The 14,133-nt window shown below is 64.1% G+C and overlaps 4 protein-coding genes and 1 pseudogene across 5 annotated transcripts; 2 read left to right on the forward strand and 3 right to left on the reverse strand.

Annotated features, from left to right (window-relative positions):
- Window positions 1-68: 68 nt before the first annotated feature.
- Window positions 69-3,644, reverse strand: MSY001_1248 (annotated as a pseudogene). The gene has a single exon. A coding segment is annotated over exon 1 (3,576 nt).
- A 466-nt stretch (window positions 3,645-4,110) lies between these two features.
- Window positions 4,111-4,409, reverse strand: MSY001_1249 (uncharacterized protein; the record flags this gene model as incomplete). Its single annotated transcript, XM_018886363.1, has 2 exons — window positions 4,111-4,141; window positions 4,165-4,409. The coding sequence occupies 2 exons, from the start codon at window positions 4,407-4,409 to the stop codon at window positions 4,111-4,113; spliced, it is 276 nt and encodes a 91-aa protein (XP_018739844.1).
- Window positions 4,410-4,532: 123 nt separating this feature from the next.
- MSY001_1250 (uncharacterized protein) lies at window positions 4,533-5,293 on the forward strand (the record flags this gene model as incomplete). The annotated part of the gene is made up of 2 exons (XM_018886364.1): window positions 4,533-4,866; window positions 4,890-5,293. The coding sequence occupies 2 exons, from the start codon at window positions 4,533-4,535 to the stop codon at window positions 5,291-5,293; spliced, it is 738 nt and encodes a 245-aa protein (XP_018739845.1).
- A 15-nt stretch (window positions 5,294-5,308) lies between these two features.
- MSY001_1251 (uncharacterized protein) lies at window positions 5,309-10,531 on the reverse strand (the record flags this gene model as incomplete). Its single annotated transcript, XM_018886365.1, has 1 exon — window positions 5,309-10,531. One exon carries the CDS (start codon window positions 10,529-10,531, stop codon window positions 5,309-5,311), a length of 5,223 nt encoding a protein of 1,740 aa, XP_018739846.1.
- A 241-nt stretch (window positions 10,532-10,772) lies between these two features.
- MSY001_1252 (uncharacterized protein) lies at window positions 10,773-12,212 on the forward strand (the record flags this gene model as incomplete). The annotated part of the gene is made up of 1 exon (XM_018886366.1): window positions 10,773-12,212. One exon carries the CDS (start codon window positions 10,773-10,775, stop codon window positions 12,210-12,212), a length of 1,440 nt encoding a protein of 479 aa, XP_018739847.1.
- Between the last annotated feature and the right edge of the window lie 1,921 nt (window positions 12,213-14,133).

Below are 14,133 nucleotides of genomic sequence, written 5' to 3' on the forward strand. Positions count from 1 at the left end.
CGGAAAAAGCGCACGTCGACCCACGACGCACTTTGCTTCTTGAGCGTCGCAGCAAGCCCATGCGCCAGCACCTTGAGGTCGCCGCGCGGGTCGCTCTGCGACACGCGCTCGACCGCCTGTAGCAGCGCCTGGCCATGCGCGTCCAGGCGTGGGAAGTACGCCGAGAGGCGGTTCAGCACCACGATCGCATTGCGCATGCGCATGTATTCGCTTCCAAAGCATGCGAGGAACGCTTCGTACAGCTGGGTGTGCCACCGCAGCACCGTGGCCTTGAAGGCCGCGTGCGAGAGCGGCTCCTCCGTTGGCCGCCCGGGCAGGCCGCGGTGTCCCTGCCAGCCGAGGTGCATGTGCGCGGCCGCGTCCTTCTCGTAGGTCTCCCGCTCGAGCCACGCATCGACATCGCCCAGTACACCGTGCAGGAAGCGCGCATAATTGCGCGCCTCGTTCTCTGTCGCCGCAAACAGCGTCGGCGCCACATGCTGGCACAGCACCACGTCGTACACAGCGAGTGTCGGCAGGTGCGGCGTCTGCAGCGTGTGGAGCATCCGCAGGAACCGCGCCGCAAACAGGGCGTCCGTCGCGGACAGTCGGGCCCGGGGATGCAGGCACTGCGCGACAATCTGCTGCGCGAGGCGTCCGCGGTCCACGTCAGGCGCGAACCAGTGGTCCCGCTCGGCCTGCAGGCGCCGGCGCGTCGCTTGGTGCGAGAGCGTCTGCGCCTTGAGCTCCGCGGTGAGCTGCGCGACATTTTCCTGCAGACGCACACGCGCCGACTTTTTCAGACTCTCGGACAGGTCGGCGGCGCCATCCACGTCGCGCAGCGCCTGCCCCAGGCGCGCCATCTCTTGCTGGTACCGCTCCATCGGCACCGTAATGTCCGAGAGCGCGAGCTGCCAAAACGTGGTGAAGAACGCGGCGCCGACCTCGGAGAGAGCGTCGGGCGGTAGTGCCTCGCCGATGCTCGCGATCGTCGGGGCCAGCGCGGCGTGCCATGGCTCGGCCGCGTCCCCGGCCGCGGACGGCTCGACCTGCATGGGCTCCGCCGCGGCCTGCATCGCCCACGCCAGCTTGGGGCGCGCCAGGTGGAAGGCCATGGGGACATCCACGCCGAAGCGCCGGACCCACTCGGCAGGCGACGGCACAAGCTCTGCATACGCCTGCGCCCCTTGCGCCGCAAGAAAGTGGGCATATTGGAACAGGTACGACTGCACCGTGTCGTACGCACTGCTCAGCGACTTGATATGCGCCTCCGTCTCAAACACGCACCGCTGCCGATGCTGCGCCATGAGCACGAGGAGGGCGAGCGCGAGACGCGACTGCACGAGCGTGCGGTGTAAGCGCGAGCCCGCCTTCTTGAACGCATTGCGCGCCAGGAGCGCGGCCGTCGGGCTCGGCGCGGCAATCAGCGTGAGCATCGCCTCGCCCTGCAGCAGGGGACCGCCGCTGAGCGCGGCAGTCTGCGCGTCGGACAGCTCGCCGACCGGCTCGATACCGGCCATCTTGAGCACAAGCTCCGAGAGCACAATCAAGTCGTTCCCATGCCCCTGCTGCAGCTGGTTCACCAGGTACTGCAGCACCGGCGTGCAGTCCATCACCGCATACTTGCGGAAGAACGCGCCGGCAAACGACGCGAGACTCTTGAGCCACAGGCTCGCGTGTGTGCCGTCTGACTTGATGCGCGCGCGCGCGGGGTTCGCGAGCGCCTCGAGCAGCGCGTACGAGCACACATCGTACTCGAGCGGCGTCAGGTACTTGGCCGCATCGACGACCGGCTCGATGAGGTTGTCGTACGACTGCACCTGGTGCAGCACCACGTCGAAAAACACAGTCGGGTTCGTGTGTGCAGCCTTCGCCAGGCTCCGCCCGCTCGCGCGCACATTGTCCGCACTCACGCGCCGCAGGATTCCACGCGCCTCGCGCTCCGTCGCCGCCTTGGCCGCCCGCAGCTCGCGCCGCTGAAACGCGCGGTGCTTCCACTCGCCGTACAGTGCATACCGCTCGGGGTAACTCAGCGTCTGCACACACGCCCACAGCTCGTACAGGAGCGGCGCGCCCGCCTCCGCAAGCGCGACGGCGGGCAGGACCTGCGTGCGCAGCAGCTGCATCCACGGTGCGCGGTCCATCGCCTGCGCGGCGAAGCGGCACAGCACCTGCAGGAGGCGCGCGTCCTGCGCGATATGCACGCCCACCGGCGCGAGCATCGGCAGCACCGCCGCGGCGTCCGTCTCGGGCGTCAGATGCGCGGCCCAGTCGCCAACGCAAAACACAAACGTGTGCGTTGCGCTCGGCCGCGGCTCGGGCGCATACACAGTGAGCACAGGCACGCGGTGCACGGACGGCACACGCGGCGTCGGCAGCGCGATGCGCTCGAGCGCCGGCGCGAGACGGTGCCACACGAGGCGCAGGTATGCACGCGTCACGCTCGGGAACGCGCCCAGCACCCACGGGTGCTGCGCGAGGAACGGCTGCACCGGCTCAAGCAGGCCGCACGCAAGCATCGCACGTACGGCCATCGGCGCGTGCGCACACGGCGCCGCTGCCCGCGCGGCGGGCGCGGCGGGCGCGGCGGGCGCAGCCTGTGCCTCGGCCGGCGCGTCATCGTCGACGAGCGGCGCGGCCATCGTGAGTGCATTTGCGCCCGCCGCGCCTTGCGCAGCGAGGGCCTCTTCGTACGCGCTCTGCAGGCGCGCCATGGTATCGTCTGGCGCCAGATAAGGGTACATCTCGGGCCACGCAACGAGGCCGGCGCGCACGAGCAGGGCAAGCACGAGGAACAGCTCTTCCGGTGCATCGTCGCGGGTGTCCGGCTGCGCATAGTACGCGAGCTGCTGGCCCAGCACCTGCGCGAGGCGCGGCGCACCCCACCGACCGCGCGCGAGAACGCGCACGTAGAAGGGGTGCTGGTGCGCCACATGCTTCGTGAACACGGCGAGCAGCAGGTCGAGTACGCGGCTCGCATCCAGGGCAAAGTACCCGATCAGGGCCCACAGACGCTGCAGGAGGGCGTCGGCGTGCGCGTCGAGCTCTGCGTCTGTGGCGCTCGCTTGCACGGCGCCGTGTGCGTCCACCTCAAGGGGCGGCGCGCTGTGTGTGAGGAGCGCGACCAGCACAGACGCATAGCCCTCGCTCTCCTCGCGCAGGAGGTTGTACTTGGTCTGCTTGAAGAAGCTGGCCGTGCGGATCTGGATGCCGCGCCGATGGAACACGGCGGGGTCCACGACGTGCGCTGCACCCAGCAGCGGCGCGTCCAGGCGCAGGCTCACTTGCTCGCGCGTCCACAGGCCCAGAGCGAGGCCCGCGCACACGAGCTCGGCGAGGCGCGCGCGCGCCGTGTCGAGGGGCAGGGCGCCGGACGACTCGGCGCGCGCCTCGTACTCCCAGTCGAGGGCCCACAGAGTATCGGCGATGGCGTCTGCACACGCGGGCTCGCCGGTATGCAGGGCCTGCGCAATGTGCGCGGCGGCCACGCTCGGCGCTTGGATCTGCGCGCGCAGCAGGGCAAAGATAGCCGCGCGCGCCTCGACGGCGTCGTGCGACCACGCCTCGCGCAAGCGCACGCAGCATGCAGATGCATCGCTCGTTGCCTGCACCGCGTCAGCGAGCCACGCCGGCGCGCCTTGCGCGTGCGCGGGCGGCGATGGCATCGTGATGGAGGAAGGAGTCACGTGTCGCTACGTCCTACGAGACGGTGGCTCCGTCGCTACACGCGCAAGCTCATCAGGAGCCCCAAGCAAGTGATGCCGAGAACGACGATGACGGACGCGATCATCCACACATGCTCGCCGACGGTGAGCGGATCGAAACCGGCGTCCGCTAGTGTAGGCGCGCCAGGCGCTGTCTCTTGTAGCTCATACGCCTCTGCGTCGTCGGTGGTATGGCCCAGGCGCTGCGTCGTCTCGCGCGCGCGGTCGCGGCGCGCGTGCGGCAGGGCCGGTGCGGCCTCCGGCACGGCCGCCATGGCTCGGTGAGGATGGTGGTGGTGTGGAGGGACGTCGTCGCCCGGCGGGCAGCCAGGCGCCGCTGGCGCGGCCGCCGGCCGGCGTGCGTCGTGCCGAGGCTATGGAGCGCGGTGCGCTGGGGCCACGTCCAGCCGCGCGCGCGTGCGGCTACCTACTGCGGTTGCTGGCCCATGAGACGCGCACTGGGTAAGTCGTGTCCACGTACTTTTCCTCGGCGAATCGCGCACCAACGCGTTCCGAGTGCTTGAGGAACTTTTGGGTGCAGTTCGCGACACACGTGGTCTCCTTGGTCGTGAGCGCACGCGAGGTAAAGTCGTGAATGCATCCGTCGAAGCAGCGCTGGACGAGGCCCGAGTACAGGTTCATAAAGTCCTTCATCTGCTTCTGCTCAATGATGCGCTGCATCTGCATCTGCTCCGACGACGAAAGCGAGGTCACTGGGTCAGCCATGGCGCACGCACGATCCATGGTGGGCAACGGCGAAGGGGCGGGCGCGCCCGGCGACGACCGACGCTGAGTCAGCGGCGAAAAAAGGTGGCGCGCGGTGGCGGCGGACCAGCCACTGGGACGACCATGGCCGTCCGTTGCCAGTTTGAGAATTCGTCAGAGATTGGCGTGTTTGCACGCCTGACCAACTCGTACTGCCTGGTCACCGTCGGTGGCTCGGCGAACTTTTATTCGACGTTCGAGGCGGAGCTCGGTGACTTGATACCTGTGGTGCACTGCACCATTGCAGGCACGCGCCTGGTGGGCCGGCTGACGGTGGGCAACCGCCACGGCCTGCTTGTGCCCATGTCCACCACAGACCAAGAGCTGCAGCACCTGCGGAATAGCCTGCCGGACGAGGTGGCGATCCAGCGCGTGGAGGAGCGCCTCAGTGCGCTGGGCAATGTCATTGCCTGCAACGGTACGTGGGGCCCACTTACCCAGACTATGTCGCGATTGTGCATCCTGACCTGGACCGCGAGACGGAGGAAATCATTGCGGATGTGCTCCGTGTCGAGGTGTTCCGGCAGACGGTCGGCGACCATGTGCTTGTCGGCTCGTACGCCGCGCTGTCGAACCAGGGTGCGCTGGTGCACCCCAAAACATCGATGCAGGACCAGGACGAACTTTCGTCGCTGCTGCAGGTGCCGCTTGTCGCGGGCACTGTCAACCGCGGCTCGGAGCTGGTCGGCGCAGGCCTCCTTGTCAACGACTGGGCGGCGTTCGTCGGTCTCGACACGACGGCCACCGAGCTGAGCGTGATTGAGTCGACGTTCCGCCTGCAGGGCCAGGAGGCCGGTGCAGTCGTGAACCAGCTGCGCGACGCGCTCGTCGACTCGTATGCGTAGTAGATAGCTGTACGTCTACGGTGGCGAGAGTGCCTCGACCGAATGGTTCGCCAGTGCGACCTGCCGCAAATCCGTCTGCGACTGGTCGGCGCGGCCTAGCGGCGTCGCGCGCATCATATCCAGGCGCGCCTCTTCGCGTGCACGCTCACGCTCGGCCGCTGCGGCAAGGTCCACAAAGCCATGGGCCGTGCCGACCGCTGTGAGGTAGCGGCGCAGCGGCATCGCCAGCGTTGGCGCCAGCGTGATCTTGTCGAGCAGCTCCACGACGAGCAGGAAGAACGTGGGCGTAGCGGCCTTTTGCGCGTCGGGATCCGCCTCGTACATGTCCGCCAGGCCCTGTACGACCTGCGCAACCACAGGTGTCCACGCGGCAATGTTGCGTGCCTGCGTCTCATTGTCGAGCGGCAGGTACCCCGTGATGATCTCCTCCGCCAGCGGGAGGAACCGGTCGCTCACCTCGCGGCGGTGCACATCGACGCCTGGGCGGCTGTCGCTGTGCATGCGCAGGTACACATACACGAGCGTCGAAGCCGACGTGCTCTCCTGCTTCAGCAGGTTCGGCAGCTGCTTCATGAACCCGACCTTCCACAGCGCCGTGCGCAGCTCGCGGTCCGCGTTGAAGCGCCGCGAGAAGCGGTAGCTGTCCTCCAGAGCGGCAGTTAGCCGCAGCAGCTGGGCGATAGGCACCGCCTCGTACACGCGTGCGTTCCGTAGCAGCTCGTTGGCCGTCTCAATAAGCAGGAGCTGCAGCACACACTTGACGATAATATGCTTGAATGCCTGGCGCCGCTCGGCCGGCGACACGGTGCTCTCCGGCGACGACAGCATGGGATCAAACACCTGCGACGCGGTCGTCGCACGGAACAGGCGCAGGAACGCATCGGTGACCTGCTGCCAGCCGACCAGGTCCATGTGCGCAATGTTCTCGACGAGCAGCTGCTGCAGGCATGCGGTGCCGATGCGCGCAAGCGTGTCGTTTTCCTGGCAGATACACGCACACAGCAGCTCGAGCAAGCCCGGGAGGCGCGGCTTCAGCGTGTCAAAGTACACCGCCCACAGCGCCACTAGCCGCCGCAGCGCCTGGATCATCGTTGTTGAGAGCCACACACTCATGTCCTCCTGCGTCGAGAAGCGAGTCACGTCTGAGCGGTTCCGCAGCACGTTGAAGATGGGGAACAGCACATCGTTGCACACGGCATCCCAGAACGACGTCGGGAACGAGGCACCATGCTTGGTCAGCGTCGCGAACAGCGCATCAAGCGCGACGCGGCGCACCTCGAGATCGTCGCCCGTCATGAGAATGTCGTACAGCGCAAACAGCATCGGGAGCCACAGCTCCATCGACGCACTGTCCTCCGGCACAACCGAGGGCAGCAGCTCGGTGGCCGGCAGACTCACACGCTGGTTTGAGCCCTTGCCAAAGTGCGCGAGGCACACACACAGCTCCGCCAAGCACCCGTTCGCGAGGATCGCAGCCATGTGTGTGTGGTGTACGCGCTGCGCGAGGTCAAATGCGTACAGCGCAATACGCTCTGGCGCACTGGCCGCGACGCCCAGCACGCCCAGCATCGTCGTCCAGCCGGAGCGGATACGCTCCGCACGGCCCTGCATCATCTGGTCGAGGCATTGCAGCACCATCTCCTTCGCCGCCACGTCGCGGTTGCGCCGCATCACATACTCAAACGGCTTGAGGAAGTCCTTTTGGAACGAAAAGTGGAGGAGCTCCTCCTTTTCGAAAAACTTGGTCGCGAGCTGCCGCAGCGAGTCGAGAGCGAACGCGCTCACCGCGGGGTTCGGGTGGCAGCACACCTGGTTGAAGTGCTCGCCGAGGATTGCCCACAGGCGAGACCACTCCATGCGAATGCGCCCCATATTATAGTAGGAGATCTCCACGACCTTCTGCAGCGAGAACAGCCGGGGGTTGTCCGACATGCCGGAGCTCTGGATCTCCTCCCAGGACACGTCGCATAGCGACTGCACAAATTCGACGATCGCCTCGCCGCTCAGCTGCGGCGTTGCGGCAAACACATGGTCCGCACGCACAGTAATCTCGCTCGACACACCCTGCTGCACCACATCCTCACGCGGCAGTAACACGCCGCGCGGCGCACCCGCCGAAGGGCGGCGGCCCAGCTCGGGCAGCATGCGCTCGTCGACGCCACCGCTGATCAGCTGGAAGCGCTCCAACTGGCTCACACACGTCAGGATCTCGCGCCAGCTGCCCTGCAAAAAGTTGCCCTCGGTGTGCGCAATGTCCAGCAGTGTCTCGATGGTCGCCACGTTCTTGCTGCGCATCTCGCCTAGGTTGTTCAGGAACGTAAACTTGCCGAGCGTCGTGATAAATGCATTGCGCTCGAGCTCCAGGCCGAAGAAACACACAATCTTGATCGCATCCTTGAAGCCCTGCAGCGCCGTGCGGATCGTCTCGGGCTCGTTGCTGTCCTGCAGCGGCGCCGAAATGCCCGCCAAGAACGACATCCACGCGACCTCAAACATGGGCTTGACATGCTCCATATGCGACGCACTAAAGTACCGGTCCGCGAGCGCGCGGTGCACGCCGCGGCGCTGCTGCGCATGCAGCATCGTGCGGAACAGCACCTCCGTCCGGTTCGCCATGCCCTGCGTCTGCAGCACGTACGCCTCGTGCTGCAGGTCGCGGCCGACCGTGGCAATCGCGCCCGCGAGGCCCGTGGACGGCGGCATGGCCGGCGCCTCCTCGCCATGCAGCTTGATCTCGTTCTTCTGGATCTCGTCGTAGATCGCACGTAGGTACTCTTCCGGCAGATCCTTGTCGTCGTCCAGCCCCGCATTGTTCTTGATAAAGTCTTGCAGCGTCATGCGGTGCTTGACTTGGGGGTTGTGCGCGTCCGTGTTGAGCATAATCACCGAGTACGCCAGCTTGTACGCCGTGTCCGCATTCGCAAATGCCGTCTTGTTTCCTTCCGTATAGCGCTCCGCGAACTTGAGCATGTACCGATCGATCTTCTGTGCCTCACCCGGCAGCCGGAACGCCTGCAGGAAGCGCCGCAGCGCGGTCGTCAGCGGCATGTCGTGAAAGTCCATCAGGTCCACAAACGCATGCATCGCGGCAATGTTCTCTGCGTCGCCCTCGCCCAGGTACTCGCCAATGGACCGCTTACTCAGCCCGTCCGCGTAAAAGAGGAAGCGCGCAATTGCCCGCGGATCGCGACTGCGAATGAACCCGTGCTCCAGCAGCTGTGCAATGCCCCGCTTCGGCTTGTAGTTGAACATGCGGATGGCCTCGAGCAGGACCGTCTTGCGCTGCTTGGCATTTTCAAAGCGCCCCGGATCGTCGTCCTCATCAGGCGCAGCAGGATCGGCACTCGGCTGCGAGCCAGTGTCGTCGTCGTCCGCTTCCGGCACGCTCGTGGATACAGGCTCATCCATCAGGCGGTCCATCCACTCGACCAGCGAGTGCAACACGCTGCACAGACAGTCGAGACTCTGCCGCTTCAACCGCACATCGATCGATTCGCCGTCACGCTCATCCACGCTGGGCGGCACATCGGACGTCGGCGCCTGCGACAGGCGCGAAATCACATTCATCAACCGCTCGTACAAATTCTCCAGCGCAGTGCGGTCACAGTCGTAGTTCAGGTACACCTCTACCAGCGCCTGCGGGTCCACACACAGCCGCTGTAGCGTCGCAAGCAGGACCGACTTTTGCGCCGGTGGACTCGTGCGCATCTCGAGGATCGGCAGGTAGATTTCGTTCATCAGCACCTCAATCTCCTTCTTCATCTTGGTCCGCATACCGGAGAGCACCAGCCAGAATATCTCGCAACTCTCCTTAAATACCGGCAGCACACTGCTCACGGCATTGCGCGACAGGCACAGGCACAAGTACTGCTTCACAGCCTGCACAAACGTCGCCTGTTCGCCGCTTGTCGTGCTCACAATTTGCACGCTTGCATCGGTGAACACGTCCATGTGCTGCTGCAACACGCCCCGTACAGTACGCAGCGCCAGCAGCTTAGAGCGCATCGAGTACGATTTGACGTCGCGCTCGCTCTCGGACGACAGTGGCTTCATGGACAGCTTGCATAGCGCGCGCAGGAGCAAGAACGCATCTTTCACATGCAGGTCTGGCGCATCGATCGGCGCCATCTCGTCCCGTTCCGCCGCATCCAGCGAATGCCGGCTCTCCAGCATCTGCAGTGTCACAGGCTCCGTGTTCGCAGGCTCCACCACCTCGCTTGTCCCGCCGGCGCGCGGCACACGGCTAAACACATGGCCGACCATCTGGCTTAGCGCGCCCTGCGCAATTGCCTGGTGCGACGGAGTGCGGGCCATGAGATAGATATTGTACACCGTGCGCACCGCACGGAGCAAGCTCGACTGGTGCACACGGATACTCGTGGACAGCACACACGCCAGCAACGCCTTGACGATCTGCACCGACACTCGCTCGTCCATCTGGTCGCCAAAGCAGTCGCACACCGTATCAACGACCAGATCCGCAAGCGCCGACTCGTTCGGATCGTCCTCCGCAAAGAACGCATAGCTCACCAGTTTGGCTATGCAGTCAAGCGCAGACGCTTGCAGCGACACACTCTTTGTCTCGCATGCCAGGCGCAGTGGCTCAAACACCACGCGAGGGTCCAGCACAGACGAGGTGGAATCCGGCGACGTCGCCGCCTTGACCATGTCTAGGGCTGCCACGGCGCTCTCTTTCAGCGGCTTACTGCGCCGTGCTTCTTTCGACGACGAAATGGTTTCCAGAGCCGACAACACAAACACGGCGCTGCCCCGGCTCAGACTGCTCGCAGAGGACGCCGAGTGCTGTACCACACGCTCACCAATCTCTTGCACAGGCTCCGTCTGCATACTCGGCCGCAGAGAGCCCGCCTCGGTGCCCTCCGTAGAAACAGGCACCGGGTCAGAGTCGGCCGTCGATGTCGCGTCACCCAGTGGCGCACGGTTCTCTGAAGAAGCGTGCTCATTAGATCGCTCCACCGGTGCAAGTGTCTCTGCTGGCGCCACTTCAGCATTCTGCACCTCGGCTGCCGGCGCCGCTGCCTCATTCGGGGCGGGCACAGGCTGGGGGGACGTCTCTTCTTCATCACGCACAGGTTTCTCTTTGGAGGGCGACTCGGAAGCGTATTCTAGTGCAGTCTCTGCGTGAAATCCCTGCTTAGATTCGCTCTCATCCTGCTCGGGCGCATGATCCGGCGCCGGCGGCTCGCTAGCCAGTGACTCGGGCACAGCTGTGTCCATGCCTAGTAGGTTTCCCTCCTGGGAGGCTGAGTTGGGCTGCGATGGAGCTGAACTGGGCACAGCAGGCACCCCCTGTTCCATGCCTGCGTCGGCAGACTTATGCCCAGGCTCTTCGGACGCCATCAGTCAGCGACGTCTCGATGCTGTGGAACACAGTCGTCGTGCCTTGCGACACGCCGCGGCGGCCGGGTGTGCTGACTAATCACCAACGTCGTGGTGCCAGCGACTCAAGTTGTTCCTTATGGCAGGCGACTCGGTCGACTTGAAGGCGCTGCAGGAGCAGCTGCAGGAGCAGCGCGCCTCTTTGGCAGACAAAATTATGGCGCATCTCCCTCAGCCGGGCGCTACTCCCAGCCCAGCGCCTGTGTCGGAAGGTCGTCGCCCGGCAAAGCTCGGTGTCGGTGCCTCGACGTCCAGCCACGCACCATCGTTTAGTGTTGCCGACCAGAAGCTGCGCGCCAAGCTCGGCGCTTTTGCCAAAGACAAGAAGCATGAGCGCGCCACAGTGACAGCAACTGCTGGGGACTCGGGCTCAGAGGAGGATGAGCGCCCGTCTGTGTCCTCGAAGAAACGCGCTGCCCGACCGCCTGATGTCTTTGCTGCTGCAGAGGCCAAGATCCAAGCCGCTCAGGCGCGCAATGGTGCCACAGAGCCACATGCACCGCCAGGAATGAGCAAGGCCCAGCGCAAGAAGTGGAACAAGCGCCAGCGGGTCGCAGCGCAGGCTGCAGAGGATCCAGCATCGGCGCCGCCCGCCACGACGGCGGCGCCTGCGTCAACTCTGGCTGCTTCCAAGGCACCTCTCACACAACTGCAGTCTTCTATGCTCGCAAGTCTGCAGGGGGCTCGGTTTCGATCGATCAACGAGCATTTATATACCCACAGCTCTCAGGATGCACTGGCCATGATTCAGAAGGAGCCGCAACTCTTTGACGAGTACCACAGCGGCTTCCGACAGCAGGTCCGCAAGTGGCCCAAGAACCCAGTGGACCGGATTGCAGAGCTTTTACTCGGCGCGAAAGGCAAGAAGGGATCGTACGATGTCCGCGCCGCTAAGAGCCCCGGTGCCCTGATCGTCGATATGGGAGCGGGTGAGGCAGGGCTGGCGCGGACATTGGCGCCACACGGCTTTCACGTTCTGAGCTACGACCTCGTCGATACCCCTGACGGCTGGGTGCGGGGTGCCGATGCCGCCGCGGTCGGCACACTGCCCCTTCCGGGCACCACAGCGCCTCTGGGCCTGGTGTGGACGGACACGGGGCCGTCGCCAGCGATGGTAGATGTTGTGGTGTTCTGCCTCAGTCTTATGGGCACCAACTGGGTCGATATGCTCACGGAAGCATGGCGGATCCTTCGGCCGCAGGGCGAGCTCATCGTGGCAGAGGTAACGAGCCGGCTGAGCTCTACAGCTGATGTACGTCCCTTTACAGATATGGTGCGCGCACTCGGGTTTGACCTGGACTGGCAGGACACTACGAACAGCACTTACTTCGCCCTATTCAAGTTTACGAAGCGCACCGAGTCGCGTACGGCGCAGGCGGCTGCACCACTCGATCTATCGGCGCCCGTGCTGGCGTTGGCCCAGTCCGTGCGCACAGACGCGCAGGCCTCTGTGGTGCTCCAGGAGCTTGTGCGCAGGGGCCCTTCGATTCTCAAGCCCTGCTTGTACAAGCGCCGGTAGCTTGCTATAGATCGTATCCCTACGCGTTCCGTCGCGCTAGGTTCGCTGCGCATCCTTTGTACCTATGCAGTTCTATGCATGCTAAAAATATTCTTTGTTCTGTATCGCCTGTTTTTTGTCAACCACGTGGCTGTATGGAATTCCGGGGTCCTGCAGGCAGTGCCTGGGGCACCGGTAAGCAGGCTGTGTCGGTTCCCAACCACAGTTTTGGCAAGTGGGTACGAATTTGGATGGGTAAGTCTTTGGCGTCCTTGTCTTACCACTAGACGTGGAGCAAAGCTCACGCTCCTCCTCTTCGTCAACTTCCCGTTCCCGCTCTGAATCGAGCCTTAGCACTTCGAGTTCTGGAAGTAGGCAGCAGAGCTCTAGTGCGTCTGACACGTCTTCTTCAAGCACTTCTACTAGTAGCGCTTCTGACACGTCTTCCTCCTCAGGCACTCCTACCCGTAGTGCGTCTGATACGTCTTCCTCTTCAAGCGCTTCTACTAGAAGAGCTTCTGACACGTCTTCATCTTCAAGCACTCGTCGTAGCAGCTCGATGGACCAACCAACTACAAGGTATGTACTGAGTCGACGAGGTATGGGAACCGTTTATGTGCTTTCGTTTCGGTTCTTATCCTCATCTGACGGTTCAGAAGACTGACACGCACGCTCTCGATCGGCTTCGACCTCATCTTCTGGCAGTGATTCCAGCTCTTCGAACGACGACAACAGCACATCTCGTGGCGATCAAAGCTCCGCAACTAGCTCCAGTAGCAGGAGCCGCGGTAATGACCCAAGTCCCACTCAAAACACGCAAGGAGGCGGCGGCGGCGGCGGCGGCGGCGACAGTAGCAGCAGCGATAACGAACGCCCTACGTCCACTCAGGGAGACAGCAGCTCTAGCTCCAGCCGTGACAATGGCGGCGGGGGCGGGGGTGCGTCCCCTACCTCTTCGAGCTCTGACAATAATGACAACAACACTAGCAGCGAAGGTGGCGACAATTCAACAAGCTCGAGCAGTGACTCTGGACCCACCTCATCGAGTTCCAGCGACAACCAAAATTCTTCTACCGGTGGTGGCGGTGGCGGCGCCATGAGCACCAGCAGCGATGCAGGGCCTACCAGCAGTAGCGACTCGGGGTCTCCTAGCAGCAGCGACTCGGGGTCTCCTAGCAGCAGCGACTCGGGGCCTACCAGCAGCAGCGACTCGGGACCTACCAGCAGCAGCGACTCGGGGCCTACCAGCAGCAGCGACTCGGGGCCTACCAGCAGCAGCGACTCGGGGCCTACCAGCAGCAGCAGCGATACCAATTCGCCTAGTTCGAGCTCGGGCGGTGGTGCAGCAGCTGGCGGAGGTCCGAGTTCGAGTCCGTCGCAGGTCAGCAGCCAGAGCGACTCTGGGCTGTATACCTCGACCTCCTACGACGAGTTTGTCACTTCCATCAACGGACATGCTATCACGTCTACTCGCACATCTGTTATCACATCGACACCCATGCCAGGAGAACGCTTGGAGTCGGGTGGCAGCAGCTACTGGCACGACAGTGGTGCCGTGGGTGGCACGTTTGCTGCCGTGGGCATTGTTGCAGTGGCACTTCTAGCCGGCCTTGGCTGGTTCCTTTACCGCCGCCGCAAGGCGAAGCGCATGGACGCAGATGTAATGGCTGCTGCTTCTGCTGCTGCAGCCACTACACGTACACCCTTCGACGATGACGACGACGACGGCCCTACCGGACCGTACGGTACACCTGGTGCCGCTAGTGGCACTGGTGGAACACACCCTTATTATAACCCAGAATACCCTGCCTCACCTGGCTTCCACCAGCCGAACCACTACGCTCGGATATCTGATGGCCCTTATTCGCCACCTTCGCTCCCCGAGGCGACACCCGGCTCCGAAGGTGCGGGCGTGGTGGTGCCCGTCCTACCTGTTTCGGCT

Source organism: Malassezia sympodialis, genomic scaffold (assembly GCF_000349305.1).
Source record: "Malassezia sympodialis ATCC 42132 genomic scaffold, msy_sf_5, whole genome shotgun sequence".
NCBI lineage: Eukaryota > Fungi > Basidiomycota > Malasseziomycetes > Malasseziales > Malasseziaceae > Malassezia > Malassezia sympodialis.